Raw genomic sequence first — 16,908 nt, 5'->3', positions numbered from 1 at the left:
TATAGAAGAAAACTTTCCCAACCTAAAGAATGATATTCCTATGAAGGTTCAAGAAGCATACAGAACACCGAATACACTTGATCAAAAAGAAACATCCCCTTGGCATATAATAATCAAAACACAAAACATACAGATTAAAGAAAGAATATTAAGAGCTGCAAAGGAAAAAGGTCAAGTAACTTATAAAGGTAAACCTATCAGACTTACACCAGACTTCTCTATGGAAACCATGAAAGCCAGAAAGTCCTGGATAGAGGTACTGCAGAAACTAAGAGACCATGGATGCAAACCCAGACTACTATACCCAGCCAAGCTATCATTCACTATCAATGGAGAAAACAAAATATTCCAGGATAAGAACAAATTTAAACAATTCGTAGCCACAAACCCAGCCTTACAGAAAGTAATAGAAGGAAAATCATAACCCAAGGAATCCAACATTCCCAACACTGCCTACAATAACTCAGACATCTAGCGACCCTTCACAAGCTTAACTCAAGGAAGGGACACATACAAACTCTATTAAACAAACAAACAAAAAATAATAATAACTGGAGTCAACAACCACTGGTCATTAATATCACTTAATATTAATGGACTCAATTCACCCATAAAAAGGCACAGACTAAGAGATTGGATACGAAAACAGGATCCAACATTCTGCTGTTTACAAGAAACACACCTCAAACACAAAGACAGACATCTACTCAGAGTAAAGGGTTGGGAAAAGGTTTTTCAAGCAAACAGACCTAAGAAAAAAGCAGGTGTAGCCATTCTAATTTCCAACAAAATTGACTTCAAACTAAAATCAATCAGAAGAGATGCAGACGGACATTTTATACTCATAACAGGAACAAATCACCCGGAGGAAGTCTCAATCCTGAATATCTATGTCCCTAATATAAAGCCTCCTACTTATGTAAAAGAAACACTTCTAGAACTCAAGGCAGTCATCAATCCACAGACACTAATAGTAGAAGACTTCAACACTCCTCTCTCACCAATGGACAGGTCAATCAGACAGAAACCTAGCAGAGAAATAAGAGAATTATTAGAGGTATTGAATCAAATGGACTTAACAGACATCTATAGAACATTCCACCCAAATAGGAAAGAATATACCTTCTTCTCTGCTGCTCATGGAACCTTCTCGAAAATTGACCACATACTGGGTAACAAAGCAAACTTTCACAGATACAAAAAAATATTAGTAACCACCTGTGTCTTGTCAGACCACCATGGATTAAAGTTAGAATTCAACAACAGTGCTACCCCCAGGAAGCCAACAAATTCATGGAAGTTGAACAGTCAACTACTGAATCACCCCTGGGTCAAGGAAGAAATAAAGAAAGAAATTAAACTCTTCCTTGAATTTAATGAAAATAAAGACACAACATACTCAAACCTATGGGACACTATGAAAGCAGTGCTAAGAGGAAAGTTCATAGCACTAAGTGCCCAATTAAAGAAAATGGAGAAAGCACACATTGGAGACTTAACAGCACACTTAAAAGCTCGAGAAAAAAAAGAAGCTAATACACCCAGGAGGTCTAGAAGACTGGAAATAATCAAACTGAGGGCTGAAATCAACAAAATAGAAACACAGAAAACAATCCAAAGAATCAATGAATCAAAAAGCTGGTTCTTGGAGAAAATAAACAAGATTGACAAACCCCTATCCAAATTAATCAAACGGCAGAGAGAGAACATGCAAATTAATAAGATCAGAAATGAAAAGGGGGACATAACCACAGACACAGAGGAAATTCAGAGAATAATTAGATCTTACTACGAAAATTTATATGCCACAAAGTTGGAAAATGTAAAAGAAATGGACTTTTCTTAGATAAGTACCATATACCAAAGTTGAACCAAGACCAGGTGAACAATCTAAATAGACCTGTCAGTCGTGAAGAATTAGAAGCTGTTATCAAAAATCTTTCTACCAAAAAAAGTCCTATGCATATACTGGATTTTTGGGATCCAGTCTGTTTGCATACTCACCTTCCTGGACCTGGAGAGAGTGGGGAGGAACTTGAACTTCCCACAGGGCAGGAAACCCTGACTGCCCTTAGGGACGAAGAGGGAGGAGGAGAGGGAGTGGGGGGAGTGGGAGGGTGTTGGGAGGAGGGGCGGAAATGGAAACTTTTATAATTTAATAAAATTACTTTCAAAAAAAATTAAAAATAACCTCAAACAGAAATATTCTCAATTCACCAACAGAACAGATTAAAATACAAGAACTAATTATTTGTTTTCTCCAATATGTAACATACTTATAAAAATATATAAATTTAAAGGCTAAAAAGTTCCATGAATAAACCAAATGTAAGCTGAAAACAAGTTGGTATTAAGTATACTGTTATCAGACAAAGTAGTCTTTAAACCAAAATTAGTCAGATGTAAGAATAGCTACTACAATGTATTTTTAAATGTAGCCTTTCTTTAAAAATTGTATCTTTTAGGAATCATGCAAGAAAAAATCAGAGGGCCATGCTGAGCTAGCCTGGGAAAGCTGGCCTTGCCTCTCACTGGACAGAGCTGGCCCCTGCACTCTAGAGAGATCTTCACCAACCCCACAACTGACAAAGGTCTGATCTCCAAAATATACAAAGAACTAAAGAAACTAGACACTAAAACTCTAATTAACCCAATTAAAAAATGGGATACTGAACTGAACAGAGAATTCTCAACAGAAGAAATTCAAATGGCCAAAAGACACTTAAGGTCATGCTCAACCTCCTTAGTGATCAGGGAAATGCAAATCAAAACAACTTTGAGATACCATCTTACACCTGTCAGAATAGCTAAAATCAAAAACACCAATGATAGCCTTTGCTGGAGAGGATGTGGAGTGAGGGGAACACTCATCCATTGTTGGTGGGAATGCAAACTTGTGCAGCCACTGTGGAAATCAGTGTAGCGGTTTCTCAGGAAACTGGGAGTCAACCTCCCTCAGGACCCAGCAATTCCACTCTTGGCAATATACTCAAGAGATGCCCTATCATACTACAAAAGCATTTCTTCAACTATGTTCATAGCAGCACTATTTGTAATAGCCAGAACCTGGAAACAACCTAGGTGCCCCTCAATAGAAGAATGGTTAAAGAAGGTGTGGAACATATACACATTAGAGTTTTACTCAGCGGTAAAAAACAATGACATCTTGAATTTTGCATGCAAATGGATGGAAATAGAAAACGCTTTACTGACTGAGGTATCCCAGACCCAAAAAGAGGAATATGATATGTACTCACTCATAAGTGGATTCTAGCCTTAATTAAAAGTCTTTGAGCCTATAATTCGTGATCCTAGAGAAGCTAAATAAAAACGTGAACCCAAAGAAAATCATATAGTTATCCTCCTGCATTTTGGAAGTAGACAAGATTTTCAGGTAAAACCTGGATGTACGGGGGTGGGGGGTGGGGGTGGATGTAAGGGGAGATGGGTAGAGAGAAGGGAGAAGGGGAGGATTGGGGAAAGCTTGGGGGAATGGGATGGGTGGGATGGAGGAAGGGTGGATTTGGGAGCAGGGAAGTAAATATCTTAATTAAGGGAGCCATTTTAGGGTTGGCAAGAGACTTGACTCTAGAGGGGTTCCCAGGTCCAAGGAGAGGTCCCCAGATTGTTCCTTGGGCAACAGAAGAGAGGGTGCCTGAACTGACCTTGTCCCATAGCCACACTGATAAATATCTTGCATATCACCATAGAACCTTCATCTGGCGATGGATGGAGATAGAGACAGAGACTCACATTAGAGCACTGGACTGAGCTCCCAAGGTCCAAATGAGGAACAGAAGGAGGGAGAACATGAGCAAGGTAGTCAGGACCACGAGGGGTGCATCCACCCACTGAGATGGTGAGACTGATCTAATGGGAGCTCACCAAGACCATTTGGACTGGGAGTGATGGAGCGTGTGATCAAACCAGACTCTCTGAATGTAGCTGTCAATGAAGGCTGACTGAGAAGCCAAGGACAATGGCACTGGGTTTTGATTCTACTGCATGGACTGGCTTTGTGGAAGCCTGGTTTGTTTGGATGTTCACCTTCATAGACCTGGATGGAGGGGGGAGGACCTTGGATTTCCCACAGGCCAGGGAACCCTGACTGCTCTTAGGACTGGAGAGGGAAGGGGAGGAGAGGAGGGGGAGGGAAAAGGGAGTTGTGGAAGAAGTGGAAATTTTTAATAAATAAATAGATTAAAAAATAAATGAATAAATATTGTAGTTTTTAAGAAATTTGAACGGAAAGAATAGTATATATTTATCCTCCTGGATATTGGAGTAGTCAAGATCTCCGGACACAAGTTGGGAGCACGGGGGTGGGGTGGGGGAAAGGGGAGATGATGAGAAAGAGCAAAGAAGGGGAGGATGAGGAGAGTTTGGGGGAGTGGGATGGTTGAGATGGAGGAAGGATGGATATGGGAACAGGGAAGAAGATATCTTAACTAAGGGAGTCATTTTAGGGTTGGCAAGAGACTTGGCTCTAGAGGGGTTCCCAGGTGTCCAAAGGGATTTCCCCAGCTAGCTTGGGCAGCAGAAGAGAGGGTGCCTGAACTGGCCTTCTCCCATAGACACACTGATGAATATCTTTCATATAAGCCCACTATCATCTTTACAAAAATATCCAAAGTAAACATCAACAAAAAAATTAAAGATAAATAAACAAAATGGTTCAAACATACTTTACAGATGCCTACAGAGTCCCATGGTTCCTTGTCTAAAAGTGAACACATTCTAGGATACAAAGACAGCTTAAAGAATTACAACAGCATTGAAAGAATTTCTTGTATCTCATTAGTTAACAGAGTAAGAATAGATGTCACCAAAAAAAAAAAAAAAACATAGAAGCTACACAATTACATGCAGACTAAGCCAAAATACTCTTGAATTAACAAAAGGTTATTGAAAGTAAAAATCAGGGAGGAACTTATATATCTTAAAATTGAATTAAAAATATCATTGCAGAAATTAATGAACAAAAAAATAATTTAATGAAGCATTTCTTTGAAAAGATAAACAACATTGACAAACCTCTAGCCAAACTAAAACAAAAGATTTACAAATGGGGAGATAGATTCCAAAGAAATCCATATCACTGGTAAACACTTGGAAGATGTATATTCTCCCCCCCAAAAAAACACTGGAAAATTAAGAAGAAATGAAGTCCAATGCGTATGACCTGCCAAAAGCACAACGACTTGAAGAAACCTGTAATAAGCAATAAGAAAGAGAAAGAAGCATGAATACAGCCTCCCCATAAAGAAAAAGCCAAGACTAGATGGGTTCTTTAAGGAAGAGTATGAACAATCTTGATTGTCAATTTGACTGCATCTGGAATTACCTAAACCACTAGGTGCTGGGTATTCCTGTGGGAGATTATTTGAAACAGGGAACCCATCCTAAATCTGGGTGGAACCTTCTGAGGTCGGCCCAAATAACAAGACATAGAAAAAGGAAACTTTGCTTTTTGCCCATTTGTCATCACTCTAGCCGGCAGCTTGATTCACTCTGTTGATGTGACATTTCTCAACTAATTTTACACCCAATAATTTTCTTTGGGATTCCAAAGGGGGAATTCGTGAACTCTCCAGGAATCCTCTAGGGATCCAGTTCCAGAAGGAAACTGCTGAGACATCCAGACTCATGGACAAAACAACAAATAGATTCTGGACCTTTAGAGCAAGGCAACCACTGCTGAACTACACGGACTATATCCCACAAGCCAATCTAGTAAAACCCCTTTCAATATACATATATTCATCTTATCCATTCTGCTGGTTTAGGGAACATGGACTAATGCTCAACAAAGTTGAATGAAATAGAAGAAAGAAGGAATAGTATCAAATTTGTACTATAAAGATAGTAAGAAAACTACATCCCAATTCCACTAATAAACTAAGATGTTTAGAAATCTCAATAAAATACATGTAAAGCAAAATTAAAACCAACAAATTAGAATCTATTATACTATGACCAAGCTGTTTCATCCAAGGGATGCAAAATTGGATCAACATAGACAAATCAATAAATGCACATATAAAACAGACTTAAGGCCAGAAACCACAGGAGAGCTATCAGTGAACTGAGAATAGAGCTTGGGCAAACGTAAACATCCCTTCATGATGAAAGCCTTTAGAAAACTATAACTACAGGGGACATATCTCAACATAAAAGAAACCTAAAATCAACATTATGCTAAGTGGAAACATGGCATTTACTCTAAAACCTGGAAGGAGAAAATGGTGCACCTCCTCTCTACTCTTGTCAGTGTAGATTTCAATAAGACAATGAAATGAAATGTATGCAAAATAGGAAAATGTCAAATTATCCCTACTTCATACAATATGACCTAATATTTAAAAGATCCAAAAACTTCAGCAAAAACTTTCAGAGCCAATGAACACTTATAGTAAAATAGGATATAAAATCAACATATGAAAGCCATCATCACCTTTATTATATCACAGTAACAGACTTGTAGCAGAAAACACCTCACTCACAATAGCTTCACAAAAGAATAAAATCCTTAGGAATATGACTTTTAAACAGAGGAAAAGGATCACCACAATGGTAAACACTGAAAACTAAAATTTAAAACTGAGCGCCAGATGGCTTATGTCTGCTAATACCAGCTCTCAGGAAGTAGAGTGAGGAGAATCAGAATATTATCCTAGGTCAACTTTTGCTATGAGACCTTGTCTCAAAGAATTAAAATAAATACACATTTTTCACTTCTTATTGAGTCTTTGCGGGTTTCACATTATGCATCCTGATCCTACTCATCTCCCTGGTCCCTCACTTCCACCCTCCGCTCATGCAACCTTCCCACAAAAAAGATTTAAAAGTAAAAAAAAAAAAACTAGCAACGACAACAACAAAAAAGCAAATTTTTAAAAAATCTCAGCATGGAAGCTGTAGTGTGGCCCAGTGAGTCCCACAGTATATAGTGAAGTCTAAGTCTTCACTACAATGTCCCTGCTCTGGCCTGTGCTCTCTGGCTTCTGCTACAGCATTGACACTGAGCCCTCTCTAGGATTCATCTTTGATATCCTATTGTTGCCTTGACAAATATACATTTTTAAAAGAAAAAAAATTGAGGAAGATGAAAAGACCTCCCACACACATGGAATGGCAAAATTTCATATTGTAAAATTAGCTATATCACTAAAAGTGAAACAAAAATTCAATACATTTCACACGGAAGTCTCAATTTCATTCTTAAGAATGTATTTAAAAAATACAAAATTTCACATGAAAGCAGAAACAATCCAAAATAGACAAAGCAATTTGATTTAGTTTACTTTCCATAATCTTACAGTGTACTGGCCATGACGATGGAAGTCAGGGTAGGAACCCAGCAGCAGGAGTTGAAGCAGAGACGATGGAGGAAAGCTGCTTACTGGCTTGTTCAGCCTCCTTATTGTACAACTCAGGACCACCTGCTCAGGTGTGTCCCCACCCACCATGAACTATCCCTTCAATTATTAATCAAGAAAGTGCCTAGCAAACTTGCCTACACACGACAATCTGATAAGGGCAGTTTCTCAACTGATGTTCCTTCTTTCTCAATAACTGTCGTGTGTGTGTCAATTTGACACAAACCAACCAGCACACAATCTTAGAAAAAAGATGGTTGTGGAGAGAGAGATACAGAGGAGACAGAAAGTCACAAAACTAAAAAGGAAATCCTAAGAGGAAAGGAAATGCTCTAACGAGGAGCCTCAGAGAAGATAAAGAAAACAGTTCTGACATGTGACATGTGACATGAACACAGAAAAGGGTCACTGATGGGAAGTAAGACGAACACTAGTGGGGCAGGGCAAGGAAGTGGTAAATGAATTATGATATAATGACATACATGCATATATGAAAATGCAAAGATGAAACATAGTACTTCATGTGATTACCTAAAAATAACTCAGTTTATGAAGTGTTAAGTATAAATTAATGAGCGTTACATTTTACACTATGAACAAAGGGGAAAAGGCCCTACACTACTTACAGACCTAGTGCTAATTTGTTTAATAGCACTCTGGAACAATTATTATCTACAAGAAGACAGAAAGTCCACTTATTCTTCCTCTTCTGAGTGAAAATGAATAATCATATAGGTGGCAGGCACACTCAAGATCTGCTTTCAAGAAACATGGGAACTGAGATTTAAGGTAGCCACCAAGTAGTTTTCCTTGTACTTTTTTATTAATGCATTTAAGAGAAAATTATTCTAGACATTTTTCCTAATAATTTGAAGCTTCATTTTTGATATCTTTTAATAAAACCATAAATTCAAATCTACTAGCTAAATTTTAGAATAAAACATGAAGTCTAAAATACAATCTCAAATAAATGTGGCATATTCTTACAGACAAGAGACACACACAAATATTTATACAAGAAAAAGCACACAAGTGGTTTTCAAGCCTGTAAAACAATTACTTAAGATCAAGCTCATGACTAAGAAAAAACATTTTTAAAAAGATGCATTTTGTTTACTCTTTAAGGACAACTATCCTTATTTCAAAGAATATAATAAGAAATCTTATATAATAAAATATATAAAGAAAATAAAAATATAGTATTTAATGTGTTTGACAAATTACTGGTTAAAAATTAAAATTTCAGTGCTTTTTCTATGTTATGAAATTTCACATGATAACATATATACAAGCACATACATAAATATATAGACATATATGTGTGTTAAATGCTACCAGGGTTAAAACTTACGAATCAACATGCAGAACCCTCTGGCCACTCCTTGAACATGCAGCCGCAATGATGGATTCAGGCAAACCTATAAAAACACACACCTATATCATTTAGAATGTAGGTATATATGTATTTTATAGAATTTCAATTCATACTATTGCTGCATAAAATATTTTAACTAAAAATATTTTCACTAAAGAAAATTCATTATTTTCAAAACTGTAAAGCTTATATGATAGATGTTTCCTAAACATACAAAACTAATACTGGGTTGTTTTAGGTAGAAGATATACATTTTAATAAGTCCTCAGCTTTTCATATGTACATTATCATAAATAGTCAACTGTTTTTTAAAAAAATGGGTCTTTGTTCCTTAGGAAGCAGGTTAGCACACAGCTTATCTGATCCTCGCAAAGGACTGAGAGATAAGAATCTGCACCTGCAGACAACAAAGAAACTGCTCCTCCAGCATGGAAATTTACTGCTAATAAAAAGCTCCAGAGTTAAAATTTCAGCTCAGATCTAATTCCAAAGCCACAAAACCTCTAAGTGAGAATGGAATACATTATTTTATGTTAAAAATTATGTAAGCTAATTATCCTGCTTATTGATCACTATTGCAGTTTGGAAAGAAAATATTAGTGCTTTGAAATCAAATGTCACAGCAAAGCTTATTATCAAAAAAGGAAATACAAATTACTACTAACAGTATGAATAAAAATTTTAACTACCAAGCTCAATTATGTTACAATAAAGACCAGATTTTCTACTACATTACTAAAATGTCTTATGCTATAAGTTCATGACTCTTCCATGAGGCCATTGGGTCCTATATTATCAGTCATACAGATGAAGCATATTTTGAAAGTTTAGTACAAACCTATAGAACAAGCACCACCATCACCATGAAAAATCCTGGTTGCTTTGTATTCTTTGATGAACATTTATTTAAAGTACTCACTAGGAACCAAGGATTACAAAAAAAGGGAAAGGTTAACTTTCCTGGATAAAAATGTAATATGATGCTAGGGAGATGGCTCAGTGGGTAAATGTGCCTGCTGCCAAGCCTGGCAACCTGAGTTTGACCTCCAGAGCACACACTGTGGAAAAAGAAAATCAATTCCACAAGGCTATCCTCTGACCACACACACACACACACACACACACACACACACACACACACAAATAAAATAAAATTAAAAAGTTGTTCTAAAGTAATACACACAGAAGCAATTGACATAGTCAATCTTCAGCTAAAAAACCACATTAAACATAAGAGCCAGTCTTCATGAAGAACTATTTTCCAGTATTGAGCACTTTGTGGGTGTATAATGTCTGGTTTAAAAAAAAAAAAGAAGAAGAAGTTGTGTCCAAATATACAGAATGTAACCATCAAATATCAATTATTGGACCCAGGCCATCATAAAGTTTTAACTTTGGATATAACTGTAAAAGAAAGACAAGAGAGAAATGGGAGTTTCAAATAGCTTCACTACTATGTTCTTCAGTTCAAACTATTATTCTAATGTACCTCAGGAGGATCTGAACTTTTTGCTATACCTAAGTAACTTTCCTTGCTAAAGAAATCTAATCAATGTACTCTAAAAATTTGATAAGCAAAAAAACATTAAAAATAGGATTATGTTAAAAAGTTTTCTATAAAATGATGGCATTAAAATAGCATGTACATAGAGTTTTATGCTTTGTACCATGTTAACACATATAATCGCATCTATTTATTGTTATCATCATGGGCCAAGCCATCTAAGTGAGGAAAGAAGCCAAATATAAAGGAATGTTGTAGCAGCAGTAATTCATTAGCTCCAACTTGACATAATTTGGAGGATAGGATTTAAGAGCAATATAGGTAACTCAATAAAATGAGTACGTCTTAATCATTGAGAACTGGAGTTTAGAAAAGTCAAACATTCTGTGCCTCCTTTTCCGTCTACCGATGGCAATATTCATCACCTACTTCATAGAATTTAGTTATTAGAAGACTACCTGTGCTGTGAATACTTTCCTAATTATTTATTTTTCAGATAATAGAAATTTAATCATTCCCCCTTCCCTTTCCATCCTCCAAAGCCTTCCATATATCCCTTCATTGCACTCTTTAGAATTAGTGGCCGTCTTTAAAGTAGTTGATATTTTGTATGTATATGCATCTACATATATGTTCATAAATGTTCCTAAACACAAAGATACACCCTAGAAGAGAAACTTCTTAGCTTTCCTGAGAAGTAGAGTTTAGAAGCGCCAAACTTTCATTAAATACCACAACCATATATGTCTTTGTACCAAATGCCAACAGCAATTGCAGACAGTATCACTCTCCTCTATTTTACCCAAATTAGCTATTTCGTTGGGTAGGAAAATATGTATGTGGTAATTTCTATGCCTGAAATCAACAGTCAGAAGTCAATTCTCTGCTGACAACGCAAAGCTAAAAATGGTTTTCAATGTGGAGTATGATCTGAATCCAAACTACATAAAACCCAAATAACTATTATTTGCAAGATTCTATAATACTTCCATCCAGATAACACCACAAGTTTGTGAAATCAATATGCAAGCTGTTCCAATGGTAAATGCCTAAGGTCCATTATCTTCATGCTTAGAATTATTAAAATAACAAGCAGGAATATAGTTAGTAATGTCTTTGTGGCTAAGGTTAAATTCTTTTGTCCCACCCAGTCAATAAATAGTTTCTGAGGAAAGGGCACAGCAAAGAAAAAAGTTAAGAGGGTAGTTATTATTTTAAATATTTTTACTACAATACAACAAGTTTTTGAAAAATGAGTAGTTGGAGCCAGTTAAGGAAGTCTAAATGACATTCTTTGAGGGAACAGGGAATTTGAAAAGGATTTCAGTGTTTCTGTGAGAATCAGTTTTTAAAAAGACTCCAGGGCTGGAGAGATAGCTTAGTGGTTAAGGGCACTTGCTCTTGCAGAGGACTCAGGTTCAGTTCCTGGCACACACATGGCAGCTCACCACCACCTAATTCCAGTTCCAAGGGATCTGATGCTCTCTTCTGATCTTTTCAGGCACAGGGCATACAGGTGGAAGACAGGCACACACACAGGCAAAATGTTCATATGAATAAAAGTAAATAAATAAACAAATAAGCAAATAAATAAATAAGACGCCCCTAGTCACAGCAGAGAATAAATTTTCATTAAACAGGGGTTTTAAGTTTAAAAAAAAAACTTATACAGGAAAAGTAACAAATTAAACCTTTGTTCTCAATTACTTAATAAAATGCCTACTTGTTTTAAAATAGGGAGTGGGGGAAAACGTGTCATGATGCATATGTGGAGGCCAGAGGACAACTTGCAGGAGTCAGTTCTCTCCTTCCAACTTTGGGGATCCTGGAAATCAAACTCAGGTTGCCAGGCTTAATGGCATCCTTACCCGTGCAGCTACCTCACCAGCCCTTTTGGTATTCTCTCTCTCTTTTGTTTTTTAGAACATTGAACTATGTGTATATGTCTGTGTTCAACCATAATACCACTTAAAAACTTTAATTTTGTAATAAAATCTCTTGTAACACTTAGAAAAATGATACTGAATCATTATAGAAATTCACACATCCTTGTGAGTTTTTATCTAGAACACATATAATTTTTAATAATTTGTAAGATCTCCCTAGGGAAAAAAGTCAGACGCCTTAGAAGCAGACCTATGCTACAAATGAGATGACTCTCAAAAACATTATGCTAAGTGAAAGAGGCCACCCCAACTACTCAGGAGCCACCTTTGTTGCTCTCCTCTCCTTTACCCTTTAAGGAGTAAGTTTAGGTTTGCTGTATATCCTCAAAGACCTGGCTAACATCTAATGTTCGACCAAGGACAAATCACACAATGTTCTACTGGAAGCTCCAAGAAATGTGTGAGCACAAATAGACATGTGCAGTGTGCTCACTGTTTAAACAAGTACAAATAGACACGTGCAGTGTGCTCACTGTTTAAACAGCCCAATAATGTACCTTACAGGGCCTGTAGAAGAACGGGAACAAAATGAGATGACACACCTTATACAGCAATCCTGCTATGTGGAAAATGTTCTCTTCCTCTACTGCTTGAGTTAAGATAAGTTCTCTGAGGGTTTATAATAGCTATATCACTTGCTTACCACTGATTTATCTTCAAAAGCATTTTTAGGGTTCATTTTGAAGCAGTCTGCAGCCTGAGAATATAATTCCAGAACACATTGCCTTTGCAGCTGAACAGGACCTGATACCATGGCAAAGGTGATGAACACTTCATCAGCATTGGAAGTATATGGAATAGTTGGGTCTACTTTTTTGTTCATTAGGCTTATTCCAAAATGAAGATTCAGACAGTGACTATAGCTCTTATAAGAAGCCAGGTACTATTGTTATATGCCAGAAGAAAAAAACCATTTCACACAGTTTTTCAAAAAAGTCTATTGTATTCTGTGCAGGATTCAGCACCTACCAGTATCACTTTGTTAGCTTACTATAAGACCTTAGAGTTAAAGAAACACACACAAACATTCTTGGAAAAGTAGTTTAACTATCTAGACAGCAGGCAGTCTGGCACACTGATGTCGTTAAGGTGCTGATTGAGATTACAGATGTGGACTTTTCAGCCTTCAGGGCCATGATACTGCTTACAAAGCCCTATACCCAAGATTCAAGAATGAGAAGTGAACTTTCGTCTATGTGAAGGAGTTTCACCCATTTAAAGAATGTCAGCTACGCCTGGAGCTGCTGAGTGGTGTTTATGACCCAGAATGGTTTGTTTCCCAAGAGAATGTTTACATGTCAGTAAGATAAAAATAAACTTTTGAACAGAGACTATAAATAAATGTAAGTAGTTCTATCCTCAGACACATTAAATTATCTCAAAATGTAAACTTTTTGTCACTGTAATACTTAAAAATATTCAAAGATTAGGAGAACCCATTTTTTTTTCTTTTACTGACTGGATATAAAAAAGGCCCTTTTCCATGCCAGGCAAGTGTTCTATCACTGAGCCATACATTCATCTAAAGAGAATATTCTATTTAAATTTTTTTAAAAAGAACAAAGATGTTTTCAACATTCTTTTCATGGTTGTTTCAAACTCACAGGAAAGTTCAAACAGAAAGGACAAAAACATTCTGTTGATCCTTCTTCACTCCATTCTTCCAAATGTTAACAAAAGACAGGTCCCTTTCAGATGTGAAGACAGTGTGTACTGGCACTATAGTGTCAGGATGCAGACGTGGTGTGAGAAGTCCTTCTTTATGTGTTGCTTTTATTGGTTAATGAATAAAGAAGCTGTTTTGGCCTGTGATAGGGCAGAGTAGATCTGGGCGGGAAAACTAAACTGAATGCTGGGAGAAAGGAAGCAGAGTAGGGAGACACCATGGGGCAGCCAAGCAAGAAAGACACAAGCCACTGGAACCTTGCCAGTAGGTCACAAGCCTCATGGTAAAATATAAAATAATGGAAATCAGTTAATTCTAGACGTAAGGGTTAGCTAGCAATACGCTCGAGCTATTGGCCAAAGAGTATTGCAAATAATATAGTTTCTGAAGTGATTATTTCTGGTCTGGGCATCTAGGAACGAACAAGTGGCCTCCTACAACAAACTGGAACTCCAACATATGCTAGCTAAGTCCACATACAATCTGAGAAAGCTTGGAAAGGAATTCTAGACATGAAAAACAGAGTTAAGCATGGCTTAATGTTGTGGCTTCTTTAAGAGACATTTTCCTGATTCAGCGGTAGCCAAAAAAAAAAAAAAAAAAAGGCATCGTTTCAAAATGGCAGCTTCCTGGTTCATGCTGACAACATAAACGTTTTTCAGGAGGTCAAGAATTTAAATGGGGCTTGTGAGCAGTGCATTAAAAACTGCTTAAAGGTACAACATAGACACACTGTAAACCTGAACTGGAGTAGTGTGCAAGGCTCATAGAGGCAGTAAACAGACCTCTGCCATGTGGAGTGGCTGGAGTCAAAAGGCAAAGCAGCCTTAGCCTAGTAACACCATCTAGAATTGCTCCCGGATAGAAAAGGATTTCAGATACACAATAAAACAGATTCAGACATAAAAAACCTCTAAATGAGACAGAGTGTGTTTAAAAGATGTATACAGGCTTGGGAGAGAGAAGAAAAAGAGTAAAGAGACAGTAAATGTAATATAAAAGAGTACAGTCATAGATTATAAATATTAAACTTCTAGAAAAAGTAATAGAGTAAGACAAATAAGTCACGTAAAGATGGAATATAAAGAGCGGATTATGTATATTTATCTGTTTTCGTTAATTTTTATTGACTGTGAAGGAGCTAAGTACAGAGATACATTTCATTGTATGGGCTGCTAAGCTAAATCAGTATAGATATTTTAAAGGTATCATGACTTCAGAATTTGTGTCTAAAGATTTGTTGCTTTGAAAAAAGGTTCTTCTTTTGTTTCCACAGAGGATGAGAACCTGTGGAAATTTTCCAGACTAATGTAGTCTGATGGACACCAAGATGCCCTAAAAGATCTCCATGAAACACCCCCAAAAAATTACTTCTCTCAACAAAAAGCAAGAAGCAGTTTGGAGAGAACTACACCGATATTCCCTAAATGATTGTTTATAAATGTTTGTTTACATTTAAAGGGGGGTATGCTATAGATATAAATACTTTGCATTGGTATGGATCTTGGTCTATTGATACAAATTTTGGTCAATTTCTTCTCTTGATTAAGGTATTGTGTTGGTGAAGCTCATTTAAAAATGTAATGTATAACTAAATACATGTTAATAGAGAATCATCTATAATAGTCAAATTTGTAGTCATATTAGTTAGAATTTCTAGACATATAAAGATTTATTACAGTTAGATAGGTATTCTTCAAATCTTTCAGAGATCTTCAAAATTACAGACCAATCTCACTCATGAACATTGATGCAAAAATTCTCAATAAAATACTCGCAAACAGAATCCAAGAACACATCCAAAAAATTATACATTATGATCAAGAAGGCTTCATCCCAGGGAGGCAGGGCTGATTCAACATAGAAAATCTATCAACGTAATCCATCATATAAATAAACTGAAGAAAAAAAACCCTATGATCATTTCATTAGTTGCTGAAAAAGCATTTGACAAAATTCAACACCCCTTTATGATAAAGGTCTTGGAGAGATCAGAGATAAGAGGGTCATTCCTAAATATAATAAAGGCAATATACAGCAAGCCGACAGCTAACATTAAATTAAATGGAGAGAAACTCAAAGCCATCCCACTAAATTCTGGAACAAGACAAGGCTGTCCACTCTTTCCATACCTCTTCAATATAGTGCTTGAAGTTCTAGCAATAGCAATAAGACAGCATAAAGAGATCAAGGGGATTCGAATTGGAAAGGAAGTCAAACTTTCATTATTTGCAGATGACATGATAGTGTACATAAGCGACCTCAAAAACTCTACCAAAGAACTCCTACAGCTGATCAACACCTTTAGTAATGTGGCAGGGTACAAGATCAACTCCAAAAAATCAGTTGCCCTCCTATACACAAAGAACAAAGAAGCAGAGAGGGAAATCAGAGAAACATCACCTTTCACGATAGCCACAAATAGCATAAAGTATCTTGGGGTAACTCTAACCAACAAAGTGAAAGATCTATTTGACAAGAACTTTAAGGTTTTGAAGAAAGAAATTGAAGAGGATACCAGAAAAGGGAAAAATCTCCCATGCTCTTGGATTGGGAGGATCAACATAGTAAAAATGGCAATTTTACCAAAAGCAGTCTATAGATTCAATGAAATCCCCCATCAAAATCCCAGAGAAATTCTTCAAAGACCTTGAGAGAACAATAATCAAGTTTATATGGCAAAACAAAAAAAACCCAGGATAGCCAAAACAATCCTATACAATAAAAGTACTTCCAGACACATTACCATCCCTGACTTCAAACTCTATTACAGAGCTACAGTAATGAAAACGGCTTGGTATTGGCACAAAAACAGAGATGTTGACGAATGAAATCGAATCAAAGACCCAGATCTTAATCCACAAACCTATGAACACCTGATTTTCGACAAAGGAGCTAAAACTATAAAATGGAAGAAAGAAAGCATCTTTAACAATTAGTGCTGGCATAACTGGACGTCAACCTGTAGAAGAATGAAAATAGAGCCATATCTATCACCATGCACAAAACTCAAGTCCAAATAGATTAAAGACCTCAAC

General features: G+C 36.5%; 1 protein-coding gene across 1 annotated transcript in view; it reads right to left on the bottom strand.

The window, feature by feature from the left end:
- Positions 1–16,908, bottom strand: part of Chm (CHM Rab escort protein) — a 157,992-nt gene that overhangs the window by 117,592 nt on the left and 23,492 nt on the right. The window contains exon 2 of the mRNA XM_048417802.3: positions 8,731–8,797. Within this exon, the coding sequence (XP_048273759.2) occupies positions 8,731–8,797 (67 nt within the window). The remainder of the gene's footprint in view (positions 1–8,730; positions 8,798–16,908) is intronic.

This window comes from Myodes glareolus, chromosome X (genome assembly GCF_982192425.1).
Source record: "Myodes glareolus chromosome X, mMyoGla1.1, whole genome shotgun sequence".
NCBI classification, from domain to species: Eukaryota; Metazoa; Chordata; class Mammalia; order Rodentia; family Cricetidae; genus Myodes; species Myodes glareolus.
The sequence above is the reverse complement of the archived record's forward strand: the minus strand, read 5'-3'. Positions and strand labels throughout refer to the sequence as shown.